This window comes from Solea senegalensis, linkage group LG5, assembly GCF_019176455.1.
Source record: "Solea senegalensis isolate Sse05_10M linkage group LG5, IFAPA_SoseM_1, whole genome shotgun sequence".
Taxonomy (NCBI): domain Eukaryota; kingdom Metazoa; phylum Chordata; class Actinopteri; order Pleuronectiformes; family Soleidae; genus Solea; species Solea senegalensis.
The window spans coordinates 6,079,760-6,095,064 of NC_058025.1; the positions used below are offsets into that span (position 1 = coordinate 6,079,760).

General features: G+C 43.9%; 1 protein-coding gene across 5 annotated transcripts in view; it reads right to left on the reverse strand.

Moving 5' to 3' along the window:
• Positions 1–284: 284 nt before the first annotated feature.
• Positions 285–15,305, reverse strand: part of rtkna (rhotekin a) — a 77,448-nt gene continuing 62,427 nt past the window's right edge. For 3 of the 5 annotated variants that reach the window (XM_044026165.1, XM_044026167.1, XM_044026168.1), the window contains exons 2-11: positions 11,963–12,224; positions 11,129–11,182; positions 8,575–8,692; positions 7,784–8,008; positions 7,602–7,696; positions 5,976–6,082; positions 5,246–5,377; positions 3,919–4,084; positions 3,562–3,666; positions 285–1,653 (exon numbers count right to left, since the gene is read on the reverse strand). In XM_044026165.1, coding sequence (XP_043882100.1) covers positions 938–1,653; positions 3,562–3,666; positions 3,919–4,084; positions 5,246–5,377; positions 5,976–6,082; positions 7,602–7,696; positions 7,784–8,008; positions 8,575–8,692; positions 11,129–11,182; positions 11,963–12,224 — 1,980 coding nt within the window. In that variant the 3' untranslated portion in view covers positions 285–937. Of the gene's footprint in view, positions 1,654–2,877; positions 2,975–3,561; positions 3,667–3,918; positions 4,085–5,245; positions 5,378–5,975; positions 6,083–7,601; positions 7,697–7,783; positions 8,009–8,570; positions 8,693–11,128; positions 11,183–11,962; positions 12,225–15,305 lie in introns of those variants that run through there. The other 2 variants (XM_044026169.1, XM_044026170.1) reach the window with 2 other exon arrangements.

Consider the following 15,305-nt stretch of genomic DNA (forward strand, 5'->3'; position numbering starts at 1 on the left):
ATCCAGTCTGGGGCGGATCATGAGTCACGCGGGCCCCTGGTCACAGACTGGAAAAGGTCTGAACGCAGTTTGAGGTTTGTTTTACTAATCAGCTCTCGTACCAGAGGTCAACCGATATAGCCGATGATTTTCAATGAAAACAATCTATTAAATAATATTAAACTTAAGTTTAATTTTAGATTTTAGTGACTAAGCCACATTTACCAAGTTTCTGAGAACATGCAAAATGCATAATTTGTAATATTTGGCTGATTATTATTAATAATAATAATAATAATAATAATAATAATAACAATAATAATAATAAATCTAAATGAAATGCAAATTATTTCATATTATAGCAGCTGAAGTCGAGGTTTGACTCACTCGAGCTCCACCACACGCTCAGATTTGTTAAAAACACAATTTGAATGTGTGTTTAAATAAAACGTGTGGAGAAGCCAGAACTGGTCTTTGTGTTTTCACAGGAGACACATCGAGGACGTGTTTTAAGGCCAGGTGTGAAATGTCCTACTTCGGGGTCAGTGAGGACGGATGTGAATACCAGGTCTGAACGAGGCCTTAGAACGAGATTCCGACGAGTCGTCCCGTTTATCAGAGCACTGATCACTTCCCATGACCGTTGTGTGTCAAAGCAAGCAGAGAACCTCCCATATAGTGAAGAAAACTGTGGCAACCCTGCAAAAAGAACACACACCTGCAGTGATTGTCACCTGTCTTTGTTTTTGTGAGAAGACATTCCAGTTTGTCCCCAGGGAGAGTCTTCCATGATCCTTCCTCCACCAGGAGGCAGGACGGAGGCAGCTCCTCTCCTTCTCCGGGCTGTGCTCATGACCTAACAGGTAGCCTGAGGTCGGATCATGCATTAAACCGGCTAATGATTTGATAAGTACTACTACCTTCAGGCCAGCACAGATTGTCTGCCAGGAAACGGGGATCACACTTGACTTTGGAGCCAGTTGCGAGGATCGAGTCTGGCCCTGAGGTTCCTGAGGCTGCGTCGAGCCGGGGAAGGCCTCGAGAAAGGGAGTCCCTCTGAAGACTCGGGGCTGTGGCTGCCCTCGCTGTTGCTGGAGCTGTTGCTGGAGGTGGAGCTGGAGCAGGAGAGCGTGGTCTGCGTGCTGCGCTGCGATCGAGGTGAACAGGAGGAGATGGGAATAGGAACGAGCAGCGAGGAAGGAGGAGGCTGGCAGGGGCACTGGAAGGTCCCTCCTCCTCCTCCGTAACCCCTCCCTCGTAGTGTGCTGAGCTTCGCGTCCAGCGACAGAGTGCGTGGCCTCAGGCGGGACGGGGATGACGACGAGAGGGAGAAGTTTGAAGGCTCAGGCCAGTTGTGATGGTGGGAGCAGGGGCTGGTGCTGCACTGGCTGTCGCTGTCTGAGGTCAGGCTCACATCCGAGGACAGCAGGCCCAGCTGTGGGCAGCGGTGAGGGCTCACAGGGCTCCGGGGGAAGCGGTGGGGGGTGCGGGGGCTGCGGCCAGAGAGGCGAGAAGTACAGGGACTTGGGCGGCCAGCGCTTTTCGGGTTGTCCTCCTCGAACAGAGACATCCAGGTGGGAGAGGTGCCCAGCTGACTGCGGAGCTCCAGCTCCTGCAACCTCCGAGCCAGGATGTCTGACACGGTGCTGCTGAGGTCATCGGACGACTCAATAACTGCAGGACAGATAAAACTCATCGTCAGACTGCTGCAGAGGAATCCTGAGAATCCTAAGTTAAAGATTAAAGTGGAGATCACTAAACCAGCAGGGACAGAAGGAAAAAACAGAAGGTTCACAGGGACACAGGAGCTGCTGATCTACTGGTGCCTTATTTTGGAGGTTTGTGTTACTTTTGTTAAACACCAAAGTCACACGCTAACACTTTAAAACTTACTGACGGAGGCAGCAGCGGCTCAATAACTCTTGTGTGCAATTGGATAAAATTGCTGATTTTCTCTATGGACACTGGTGTGAGGGGAGAGAGGGATTTCCAAAATGTGTTTCCAGCCAAAAAAGGTCGAGTCAAACAGCCAAATGTTTCTAAAGAGTCAGGTTTTTCATTTGTCCCTGCTGGCAGCCGTTTGATCTCTCTCTTTCACCATTTGCAAAAAATGATTTAGTTACCACAGTACTTTATGAATATTTTATTCATTCATCTAGTTATGCTTACAATTACAGGTGATGCACAACGTCATATTGTTTTCATTTGAATATGGGGATAGCAAAATCAGCATCAGTGCAGATTAACAGCATGTCTTCCAACACATGCATGTGGTTATTAGAGCCCAGCTGTAATGTCCGTATTTCATAGGTTTAGCTTCACAAAAAAAAGTGGGTAATTATTTATCAAAATGAATAAATTAGCAAAAATAAATGAATACACATGAAATGTCACAATATTAATATATGTATTTAGCTTCACGTTACCTGCTACACGTGGTCAACTCAAAGAAAAAGGACATCATGTAAACGACAGGGTTTTTGTTTTTATTTATTAAAATCTATCTTACATATCTTACAGAAATTTTCATTTAATGACCTTTCATGGCCCACTAGGGGGCAGTGGCTCACACTTTGGGAACTAAAAACTTCCTGCCTTGTTACTTGTTTTTGCTGAATCTACAAAACCGTCATCGAAGCTCAGGCTGATGCTGAATATGAAACCAATCCTTGCTCGTACATACACATATATATATATATATATATATATATATATATACATATACATATATATATATATATATATATATATATATACATATATATATACATATATATATATATATATATATATATATACATTTATACGTATATTGTAAGTCCAGTCCAGCGTGTGCAGACTGCAGCATTTACCACAACATCATTAACACAGACCGTGTCCTGCTCCTCTTTACTTCACCTGTCGTTGTAATAGGACGAGAGCAGAGCGCGAATCTCAGCAGACACAGCGTTATCCTGCAGCAGGAGACCCTCACAGGAGGGTGTGGCAAGAGGAGCTGCCAGAGGAGTTAGGAAAGATGAAGGAGGAGGAGGAGGAGGAGGAGGAGTGTGAGGGAACAGGCAGAGGTTTTGGTTTGTGAGTGTGTGTGTGTGTGTTTTGATTTCAGGACAGAAAACAATAAGCGAGGAAATGAATGTTCGGGCGTGATGGCAGAACACAAAAAGATTCATTCGAGGGTGATGATGATGGCGGTGGAACGGGTTTAAAATGTGGAGGTGATTGTGAATTATGTGTGAGGAAACAAGGAGGCAATAATAAAGAAGGACAAAGGACACAAAGCCAAGGAGCGACGGATTAAAAGACAAACGTGGGGAAAAATCAGAGAAAGAGAAAGAGAGAGAACACAGAGAGTCAGTCAGCGTGTCAGAGATAAGACACACACTTCTATCTACAGTCCAGAAAAGTAAAGCAGAGTGTGAGTGTGAAATATCAGGAAAGGAACATTTAATTACGGCAGCATCGCTCATGCACACGGACTTGAGGAATTAAATTCACATGCAGTGCAGGCTCAGTGCTTCCTGTCCCCGTCTTCTCTTACTTCTTCTTTTTTTTTTGTTTTTAAATCAGAAAACAATGTCTTACCCATTTCGTGGTAGAGGGAACCCTGTTTTGGTGTGGCAGGTGCCGGTTTCCGTGGCGACGGCAGTTCAATTTTCATCAAGTCATCGCAGCACTGCTTCCACTGGCCTGTGTAACGGTGACAAAACAATAACCTTTAACACATAAATGAGAAATAATAGCAGTTTTGTGCCTGTAAGGCGGCAGCTGTGGTGACACAAATGTCAAACTATGAAAATCTGTCCTTTTTTTTAGATATTTAGTTATCGAGCAGCAAAGAAACAAGGAAATAATCCCATTTAAGAAGATAAAATAGCAGAATTTGACTTTAGTCTATATTTAATATTATGTAATGTCATACGTAGGGGAGAAAATGCTTACTCATGTCGTAGAAGTGCTGCCAAAAGGCCTCCATCCACCGGTGTGTGTCCTCGCGACTGTCTGTGGTCAGCGTGTGAGTGACCTCCTCGCCTCCGTACTGGTTACTGACACAGATGTTCTGGACTTTACTCTGAGGGTCTTTCTCCGACGCTCGTATCCTGGTCTCCTGAAACACGGAAGCACAATCGCCTACTTTTAAGATGACGGTAAACCCAGAGTTTCAGCACAGACAGAAACTGTGCCACTGAGAAATAAGCGGGTGCAGACGTCCACTTCTCACTCTCCTGCAGAACTCTCAAACATTTAATCTCAAGTTATAATGAGTCTTTTTTTTAATTTACACATTACTTTTGCATCATTAATCCATTTAAATTGTCAAAACACAAGCTTTTATTTTGAATTATGTGAAATATCGTCACAAATCTTAAGCTTGTGTCGCCCATTAACAGACATATTGCATGCATAATAAACAAACACACAACAAAATGAAATATCCTCCTTTTATACGAGAATTATCAATCATAAAGGCCCATAACCAACATTATTTTCCTCACTTAACATCCTCAAAAATACACCTTCTACTTTATGACTCAATCTTTCTAATGGCAAGAATTCTGTTATTTGGTCTAAAAACATCTTACAATTAGAAGGTGATTCATTTTTTCCAAAAAGAAGAGAATTCTCTTTGCAAAATATGATAAAAACGAGTAAACAGCAGCATTTCTTGTTATCAATATGACAATTAGACGTGGGTTTAAGTCAAATTCTCTCTGATTTAGTAGAGATTTCGTACACTTTTCCTCCTCATCTGTCCATGTCTGTAAAGTACCCACTAGATGGCACTGTTGCTCCACTCAGCACCCAGAAATCTCTCTTCCCTCTTGTCTCTCCTCTCTATAAAAAGCCAGACAGCTGACTTACAAAGGGATCACACAGAGCCTGATGTCATGTGACGTGATGTCAGCGACTTGGCCGAGGGTCAGCTGTGTGGCTCAGGGTCAGAGGCTACAAAAGACTCAGTGAGTCACTGTGGAAGGAATGAGGAAAGTCCTCAGACGTCCACTCTCAGACACAGACACAGGAAATAAGACACTGATTTAAATGTTTAAACTCGCATTTTGTCGTCTCTTTTTAATCTTTGCTGAATATTTACAGTTCAAAGATGTGACATGATAGCAGATAAGGTAGAAGACTGAAGCTGGCAGCAATCCACAGGTCGACTGTCTATGCTGCCACAGCTGTGTGTGTGTGTGTGTGTGCGTGTGTGTGTTTTCTCTGACATTGGATCAATTTTTCAGTTTCAGACAAGTTTCTCCACTTCTCTGACCTTGTTGATGGCGATAGTGAAAGCCGGTTCAACGTTAGCCTCCACGTCCTCTTGCCGGTGGTAGCAGAAAAGGCTGCTTCCTTTCAGAGCCGCGTGCACCTTTGTCCAACTCTGAGGGTCGGCGCCGCACTGCTGCGAGGAGGCGGAGAGGAGGCGATCAAGTCCGTGCGGCGTAAAAAGGAGAAAGAAACGGTGGTCATAATAATGCAGGTCACACTAAATTCAGGATCATTATCCAGATCCACACCAAATCTTTCCTGTTCATAGCTACGTTGAGAGCAAATCTAAGCCACGCAGGAGTGGCTTTCTATCTGATGGTGACGTCAAGAAGCTACAGTGGCCTCCACATACCAGAAAGGACGATGTTCTTCCTCATTTTCGTTGAAAACTTGCGCTTAAAAATACAAAATGCGCGATTTGTTGAGCGGTCTGTCTGTTCAGGCTACTGTGGAAACACGGCGGCACAAAATGGCGGTCCCTGTAAAGCCAAGTACGTACATTCTGATGCTAGAAAACAAAATTATACAGCTATAAAGAAGTGCAGTGTGAAAGCAAACTGCCGAGTCCAGCGGACAACTATGGTGTGTGAAAAACGACCTCAATGTCGTGTGACAAGTAGGGCAGATTAGATGAGATTATTCTCCTTTCTGGTCCTTTTCTTTCATTGTTTGGGGACTTTCTATGTCCCCTAACAGTGCACAGTGCTGCACACACCCACCCTCAAACTTACCTTCACCTTTAAACATCCACTCATCATCTGCTGGGTCATACAGAGAGGCTGAGCTGCAAGGCGACAACACACGCTGCCATAGAGAGGCAGCCAGTATGAACACTCCTCTGCAGGGGGAGAGAGGGAGAGAGAGAGAGAGAGATGGATGGATGGATGGAGGAGAAACACCGTTAATGACATTCAGTATTCTCTCACACCGACACGTATAATCATGTGTGTTTCATCCCCATGTCACACTGACACCCTTAAACTGCCACAATAAGTTGAAGCAATGAAACTTTACAGCAGGGCTGAAGGGCCAATGAATAAAACACTAGGGGCCTGTCTGTCTGTCTGTCTGTCTTATGGGACCGGGCCCTTGTTAGCCCACATTATTACAGCTTTACACACAACAGCCGCCTCACTGGCACGCAGCCTTTATCACTGTGACCTTGAAAATATGGCTGTCTGTCACAGGAAGAGGAGGACGGATAAGGAGGAGGAGGAGGAGGAGGAGGAGGAGGAGGAAGGTGGGTGGAGACGCACAGAACGTGGGTTTTCAGTTCAAAAACAAACCGCTTCATCTCCCTCATTACCAGCCGCTCCAGTTACAGATGCTACTACATGGAGCTACTCGTTGCTTCCTCGTGGATGAAACAATAACTTAAAGAATAAATAAATAAATAAATAAATAAAGGACTGGCGGGAAAGTCAGAGGAGCTGTGGAGGTGAATCCACTAATCGAATCGGAGAGTTTCGGGAATCCTGAAATGTTACTTTTTGGGAAAAGATGTCAGAGTGGGACAACCTCTAAAATGTTACCCTTATTTTTTTGTGTAGACGACTAATTTGGCAAAACAAAGATTCAGTCATAATCCCACCTCTCCCGCTTATTATTATTATTTTCTTTCCTTAGTCTCTGTCTCTGTGATTGTACACATTGTAATGTCTATTTATTTGAATAAAGCTTTATTTTAACAGAAGGTCGTACACAGAGCACATGCTGCAGCGCCACATACAGGCCTGGTGCATTTATTACAGAAATTTAGAGACGTTTTCGTTTAAATAAAATGCTTAAATAATGAAACAACAAAGAAAAAGACATTTAGTTTCTGTGTGGATAGAACCACAGTATGCTCCTGCTTATTCTGACCCAGTGTTTCTCATGTCTCCCTGATTCTAATAAATGGGTCGTTATCGGGCTTGATGAGCTGACTATTTGAATCATGTGTGTTGGAGCAGGGAAAAACACCTAAAATACGCAGGCCAGTGGGTCCCCAGGACCAGGATTGAGAAACCCTAACTGTTTCTGGCTCGGAACAAAACAATAAGACAACAATTGGGTCCCATCATTCGAGAATGTGGACCTCCTTGCGTAATATCAGTGTCCATGTGTTCGTTATTGTCATGACGACCACAGCACAGACCTCTGTGGACAAAGTGATGTGGAAAATACGACCCAGGACAAACATACGGCTCCAAAAAAACCTCTTACAACAGCATAAGGTGGACAACGTGTGTGTTCTTTTTAAACAGAAAAATGGAGTGGTATGGATGTAGCCGAAGAAGAGACAGACGAGAAAGGAACAGACGTCAGACAGACAGGTGAGAGAGACAGACACAGATTGATGGGCGGCTGCCACTCACCGTTGCCTGAGATGGTGAGGTCGTGTGTGCGAAAGCTGTCCTGCACGTGTGACAGCGACAGCGTGGTATGAGCTAAGAGATGGTACTTGGGGCCTCTGTGGACACAGAAGAGCGGGGAGGAGGATTTATTAGGTGTCTGAGTCCGCACGCTCTCCGCAGTCACGACATGAAAACACACTCACGGTACGGAGGGAACAGGCAGCAGGAGGGGAGACGCCCCGCCGTTGCTGACAGGACTGCAGGCTCCAGGCTCCATGGACGCCCGCAGCTTCTTGCCAGACGATCTGCCCAGAGAGGAGCTCAGTTTGCTGGCGAGTTTCCTCGGTGTGCTCCCTGCTGAGTAATCGTCCTCCGAGCAGCAGCTGTACAGTTCGACCCGCAGCTCGAAACCTGGGCTGGCATCAGTGCTGAGAAGAGACACAGACGCATGACGATGATGAATGTAGCTGCGAGACATGTTTTCTTTCCTACAGAGCAGAAACTTTTTTACACGAAATAGCACCTGAGAAAATATTGAGCTCTCAGCAACATTAAAATACAGTGGTGTAAATAGGTCTACAGACTTTTCTGTTCCCTATAAGACCATTTGCTCTCTCATCATCCTCCTCTTCCTCACATGTCTGGTATAGTGACACTGGATTAAGATGGAGCGAGGGATGTAACGGTATGAAAAAACACTGATAAATTGAAATTATTTCACCAAGATTTATATTTAAAATGATTTATTCTGTATTCAAGTACCAAGTTTATTTTGATTTATTTCTGTATGTTTTTAACGAATAGATTAATAGTGCATCACAAATAAGTTCATATTAATAATATAACTATTTATCCTTCCATGTGAAAACAAACTGTTTTATTTTGAAATTCTATGACATATCAGTGTAAATGTGATTATTTTTTCTCTCAAAAAGTGACACTCTGTGGTTTTGGAGGAGTTTGAGAGCCCTGCTTTAGAATTATAATGACTTACAATACAATGGCGTTGTCGAAGCAGATGTCCGTGAGCGTCCGGTCCACGATGACCATGTCCGTGTCAAAGATCTCTCCTCCCAGCTGCAGCAGGCAGAACACGGCACATCGATGAAGCTCTGCGAGAAAAACACAAGGACAAAAAAAACAGCAACATGAATTGATTTTCAGCTAAAAAAAGAAAAGAACGAACAGCCTTCACAATTTATAAAGCTTTGTGTCTTTAGTTGTAGCAGCAGAAAGAAGAGAGTTCGCAGCTCGACTAAAGATAATATTCAGCCCTGCTTCATCATTTCTTCATAATACATACAGTACCTGTTGTACTTCCCAATTTCAATCACAACAAGTGCCCACTTCTCACAGAGTTTAAAGGACAAGTATGTAAAATAATTTATAGTCGAGCGGAAACTGAAGATACTTTCACTTCTTATTTCTTTGTGAAGATTCTCCGACAGCCTTGTGGAGAGGGAAAGGTGAGGCCAGAGAAATCCAGCACCAGCATTCAACTCCATCAATTCATGTTGCCAAATGTTACACAATGTACCTTCAACTCATAGTCGTTACTGAACCAACGTGTCCTGGACAACAGTGACCTGAAAGCAGGGCCGGCCCCAGCGTTTATGGGGCCCTAAGCAGAATCCCACCACTTGGGATTAGCCTGTGTGTTGACTAAAAGCTGCACATGACACCTTTGCGCCTATTTTTTTTAGGTCTCCGCTTGAAAATTGCATCCGCATAATGACATTAGTCGAGCTCTGCAACCACAAGGTCATATCTGAATACTTTGAGTGTCGTATAGTAAAGAGAACGCGTGGGTTTCTGAATAAAGTGCCGTAGCAGGCGGGTCGACACAGCTCGAGTTTGATAGGTCACGATTTATTTAGCTGTTATTTGAGTTGTGTTTGGCACATTGTAGCCCAGGTTCTGCTATATTCTCTCGTGATGAGTTCATTATTTCTCTCCGTCCCTGGTTTGAAGGGTATTTTTGTGAAAACGCCCTCCTATTATTTATAGGCACCATTTTAATATTTCATATGTGTAAAGTAAGAATGAAGGAAACTCCTGTACAGCGTTATTTGTACGTTTTTGTGGCCGACGCTAAAGCATGATGGTCTTTCATGTTGCGGTGGCCACAGAGAGCAGAGTAACAACAACAACAGCAGCAGCAGAAACTCCGGCCTTATAAATACATTTCAGATAAACTCTCGGGGAAAACATGGGCCTTGTGAAAAACGCAGTACGAGTAATTTATGGGGAAGCGGTGCGCCATCACATCCATTACAGGTGGAAACAATACCTCGGGTGTCACTGCTGTAATATAAATAACACGACCCTGGACCAAGTCCACTATCTCTTTTCTATTCTAGTGTTTCTCCTCTTCAATTACACAACTGTGTAACTGAGGGAGGCACATTTTCTTTTCCTATTCTCATACAAAGTCAAGGTTGCAGAGACAGGTGGTGTGATCGTCCATGTCCACAGCACAGCATTGTTTTTCATAATCGATCAATCCAGTAATCGTTTGGTCCATAAAATGTCAGAAAATGTTGATCAATTTTTTTCCAAACCTGGAAATAATGATGCTCTCAAATGTCTTGTTTTGTCCACAAACCAAAAATTAATCACTTTTAATGATTTCTTTGTTTTATGGAGCAAATAAACCAGAAAATATTCACGTTGACGAAGCTGAAGAACCAGAAAAAAATTGTTTCAATTTTGAAAACACTCACAAAAGTCAATGACTGCTGCTGCTTGTCGTACGATTGAACGCGTGATAAAAACATACGATGCTTCGCTCCTCCTGGGCTTCATTTAAAGTCTCACCGTGCTTAATGACCTTGACTAACGGCCTCATTAAAGCTTTGTTAAGCGTCCTCTACAGTACCCGTCTCTGGAGTTCGTTTAGATGCGACGGGCCGCGAGGATTCATTCTCTTTAAGTTGCCAGGGGAGAGAAGGAGCTGCTATAATAATAATAACCGCACACAGGTTAACCCGCATTGACTGTAGCGAGAGGAAAAAAACACTTTTGTCACATTTTCAGCACAATCGCTGAACTCTGAAATGCCACACACACACACACAAAGTAATATTCCATAGGGTTATAGAACGGGGCGGTCCTTAATGGACAATTCCAGATTTCATTTTTATTTCCACTGTTCTCTGTCCTACTATTAATGGACCCACTTCAGCACCTGTGTACTGTGGGTGAGATTGTGCCGCTCACAACATGCTCTCGCATCTCGACAAAAAACAAACAAACCAAAAAATTGTGTTTTTTGTAAAAGAATGAGCAACACAAGCAGCTGTGCTGTGGAGCCTGAAGAGAGTGGACACATGGATACAGGATACACAGTACAGTGTGTTGAGCATGTTTTTGAAATATGAAACACAAGCACACACGTCCACATGAGGGTTTTACCCTGAAGCCACTGATGACTTCTGCTCCACAGTGAGGGGGAGGAGGAGGAGGAGGAATCACACACACTCGTCACACTTTGATTAAATCGTACAGATATAAATCATTAATAAATCCTCACTGCTTTGGTTCCTCACCTCCTTTGTTCTTGAAGTATTCGGTGTCTTTCCACATGAGAGGGATACGGAGATCTGTAAAGACAAACAGCAGACGTTAGAGGCGCTGGATTGACCTGGTTAAGACTTGGTTTAAGGGTTAGAATAAGGTTAAGGGTAAGAGATAAGCACTTAGTTGTGACGGTTAAGGTTTGGGTAAGGGGCTGGGGTATGCATCAGTTCTACAAGATTTACTATTATAGCATGATTTGATTTCTTTGCAGTTGTATAACTGGATTAAACAATTCATATACACAACGTTGAACACGATCTCATCGATTTTATGCACAAAAAAACCCACATACAGTTTATTATTACCTGCAACTGTAACTACAATACAATAATACAGTGAAACCTTGATATCTTCATTGATATCAAATACCCGATATCAAAAACTCATATTTTCCTGCTCTTCACCGTCCTGCTGTCTGCAGCATGTGTAAGACACTACACTCACTGTGATCAATAACAATGGAGGGATACATTCCCAAAGAGACAGAGAAGCTGCGTCTGACCCCGTCTCCAACATAAGCTGCTCTTTATTACATTAAAAAACCACTAAGCAAATGGCAAAGACGTTCTCTGCATTTCAAATTAAAAGCCCTTACAATTCCACAAAAACATTTCCTTTTTTATTACAGTACAGCAGCCATTCCCTTCATGTGAGAGTGCCAGGACTCGCTTTGAAATCTGAAAATCCTCCTCGATCCAAACCTCGAATTAAGACTCTGATCCAACCCACGAGACGAGGATCAATAATTATCATATTACTGTTTTCATGTGAACACAGGGACACAAAAATGCACTAATACTTGCCTGAAATGGCCACTTTTCCTTTACACGGGAGTCTGTCGTCCATCGGCCCCGCGTCCGACGACCTCCGCGTGACCTTCTGCATGACCTGCGCCTCCTTCATCCTCTGCAGCTCCGACATGTAGGCCATGATGCGAGTGCTGCACGTCTGCAGGCTCTTTGCCGCCTCCAGGGCCTGGTCTCTCTGGGAGCAGGCGGCCAGCAGTTTGCAGGCTCCATCGCGCATCCGGATCTCATGGTCGATCTTCTTCTGGATGTCGCTGTCCTGCAGGGACGAGAGGGAAATGGAGAGGGGGAATTATTGGAGAGAGAACATCGAGAGAGCGAGGGTGAGGAGATCATAATAAAGGACAAATGAAAGACAATGACGGAGCGTGGGTCTGTATCAGATTACGGGCCCTCGGTGGATTGAAGAATGTCTCCGAGAGCGTTCTGGAGTGTGAGTTCACTCGGGCGTGTTCAGTGTGGGAGTTGGCACCGGCACAAAACTCAAAACTCATGGCCTTTCGCCCTCTCACCCCCTGCTGAGCAGACATGTACATGCTGAATCATTTAGCACACACACACACGCACACACACACACACGAGTGAGAGAATAGATTATGAAGCTGTCACACAGTCAAAGCCTGTAACCAAAATGAGACACGATAGACACATAAATGTCCACATAAACACAAAGTGAATTCCTGTCCGCTGTCAGCCTTCTCTAAGGAGGAGAACATACGAGTCTGTGATTTGAAAGAAAGGTTTTCTTCACACCAAAACGGCCAAATACCCAAGGAGAGATATTAGATACGACTACTTAGACACTGTTGTTTTACAGCGTCATCAAACTAGGTCTTCTGTGACTGTTTTTGCAGGAATTAGACACGAGGTTATGCGAGGACGTCCCCCGGGAACCCCGCGCCTGTATGATAACGCAAGGACATACAAATGGGGGTGACTGAGTTGGACCTTGTTCTGTACGTACATCAGAGACACTCCATCTGTCTCTGTCTCTCGTGTCCCTCTCCACTCTGCACCAAACCACTGCGTGCATGAACTTTACAGAGTCGCTGAGGGCATCAGAGTGAAACAATGACTCAGCAAAATTAAAGTTGGCTTGACCTTGTGTGTGCGGTCTTAATCATGAAACACGTGTTGAATCAAATCAACTCACACGTATGTACGTGTATGAATGAATGAATGACTGCTGCATGTGAATGTGTGCGTATCTCATCACAGATACATTAGCGAGCTCCCACAATTACTCTCTAATGCTCTCTTTGCCCTTCTATTCCCTCACCGCTCTGTCAGCCTGATAAAAGCACCTTCTCCTCCCTCCAACGCCGACATTTTCTCATTTATCTTTCTCGGGCCCAATTCTTATGAATTTTTTATTCTTTTGATTTAAGCTTTTATACTTTGCCTTCTCATTTTTTTCCTCCCCTCTCCGCCCTCCATCCGTTCCGCCTCACCGTCCCCGTCTGACTTGTTCTTTCTTCTCCTCCCTTTACTCCTTTGTACCTGCGTCTCGGCTCAGCACGAGCCTCTTACTTTGTTCACAGACAGGCCCAGAGGGAGAGGAATTAATGGTGGTTTGGACAGAAAAAAAAAATTATGAAGAAATCCACATTTGGACACAGATACTTGCTCGGACACCGTGCACTGTAGACTGAGGTTAACTGGAATCCGCTATTAGCCGCTGTGTTGGAAAAAGTGCGTTGCTTCTGAAGATACAAGCCCACGGTGGTGAACGCTACACTAACAGCTGTCAATCACACACACGCAAACCAAACAACTACCAACACAGTCCAACACTGTCGGTACACTATGACTCACTGGACACTAACATGGCGTGACGACAGAGGTGGTTTCCCTTTAGAAAAACAGCGGCATTTATTAACCACAGCATGATTTAACATATTTATATTGACGTAATGATAACTAGAAGATCATCCTCTGACTGGTTAATGCTTTCCATATGAGCTGCGCACTTAACATGGGTCAGTATAGTCTTTGTCATTTCAACTTTTTTACGCAATAAAAATGGTGAACGGCACTTTTTCAAGCACCTAAAGGGCAACACTCTCCTCCAAATCAATACATGGTGTCCTTTTTATAGGTAAGGAAGGAAGGAAGGAAGGGAGGAAGGAAGGGAGGAAGAATCAGCTGACAAAAGACGTGCAACACTTGTATAAACATAAACTTGCTGTAGAGAATTGATCAGCTCTTCTTTCGCCTGAGCAGAGATGAGTAATTATACCTGAGAATGATGAATTATGTTGACGCAAGACAATTTAATCTGTGACACTTTTGATTATGTATCCTGTGTTGAAGCAAATGATCAAATCCCTCATGTTTTCCATGTGAATAAAGTTGCTCCTATAGATATATATATATATATATATATATACATATACATATATACATGATATATATGTGCTCGTGTCCAAACATCTGCTCATGGTGGAACCACAAAATGCATCCTTTTAAATCCTGCTCCACACCCAGGAGGATTTTTCAAACATGACCTGACTTTAAAAACATAGAAGACCACAGACGCAACCAACTTTGTAACCGATTTTCAACGATTTAATCCTGAGAAAACACAGACTAGACCAGATCCAGTCAAGACGCAGCACCACACACAAATGAATATCAGGGAGGGGTGTCCAGGGATTTGGGACGTCCAGTATTTAGAGCAGCTAAATGAACAAACTGCCTCTTCTGGAGGAGTTCCGAGAATAGACGACAGGCCGCCTCGATCTCACGCTCAATGTCATCAACCTGACATTAACATTCACAGATGAAAATACGGCATACAGGCAATTTCATTGAATTTAATAAAACGATCACAGGCACAAGAACACACATGCTGTGAGTCCCTCATCACAGGGAGACAGAGGCAGGTGTTAGACCAGAGAGTCTGACCGAGTGTGAGGGTGACAGTGTGGACGGCAGCCAAACACGGAGTGAAGGGAGGGTGGACTGGCAGCAGGGAAGCAGTGCATTCTGGGTATCAAGCAAGCAGCAATGACACAGAGAGAGAGAGAGGCAGGACGTGGTGCCATGACAGAGAACGGGGAAGAGATATGTGATGACAAGGTGAGAGGTCTGCGTGTGGAGTGAGTGAGTGAGTGTGAGGCAGTAGAGTGAAAAAATAAAGAGATAAGCTAAGAGGGAAAGACGTGGAGGAGGAAGGAGAACGAGCAGAATGTCAAGCAGGGAGACAAGAGTTCGTTTAAGGAATAAAGAGGCAGAAATGTAAATGTTGTGGATGGAAACTGCAGCAAAGAAGAAGAAGAAGAAGAAGAAGAAGACATTTATTTTATGAGCGTCTTTCAAAACAGGATTTTGCCCAAGA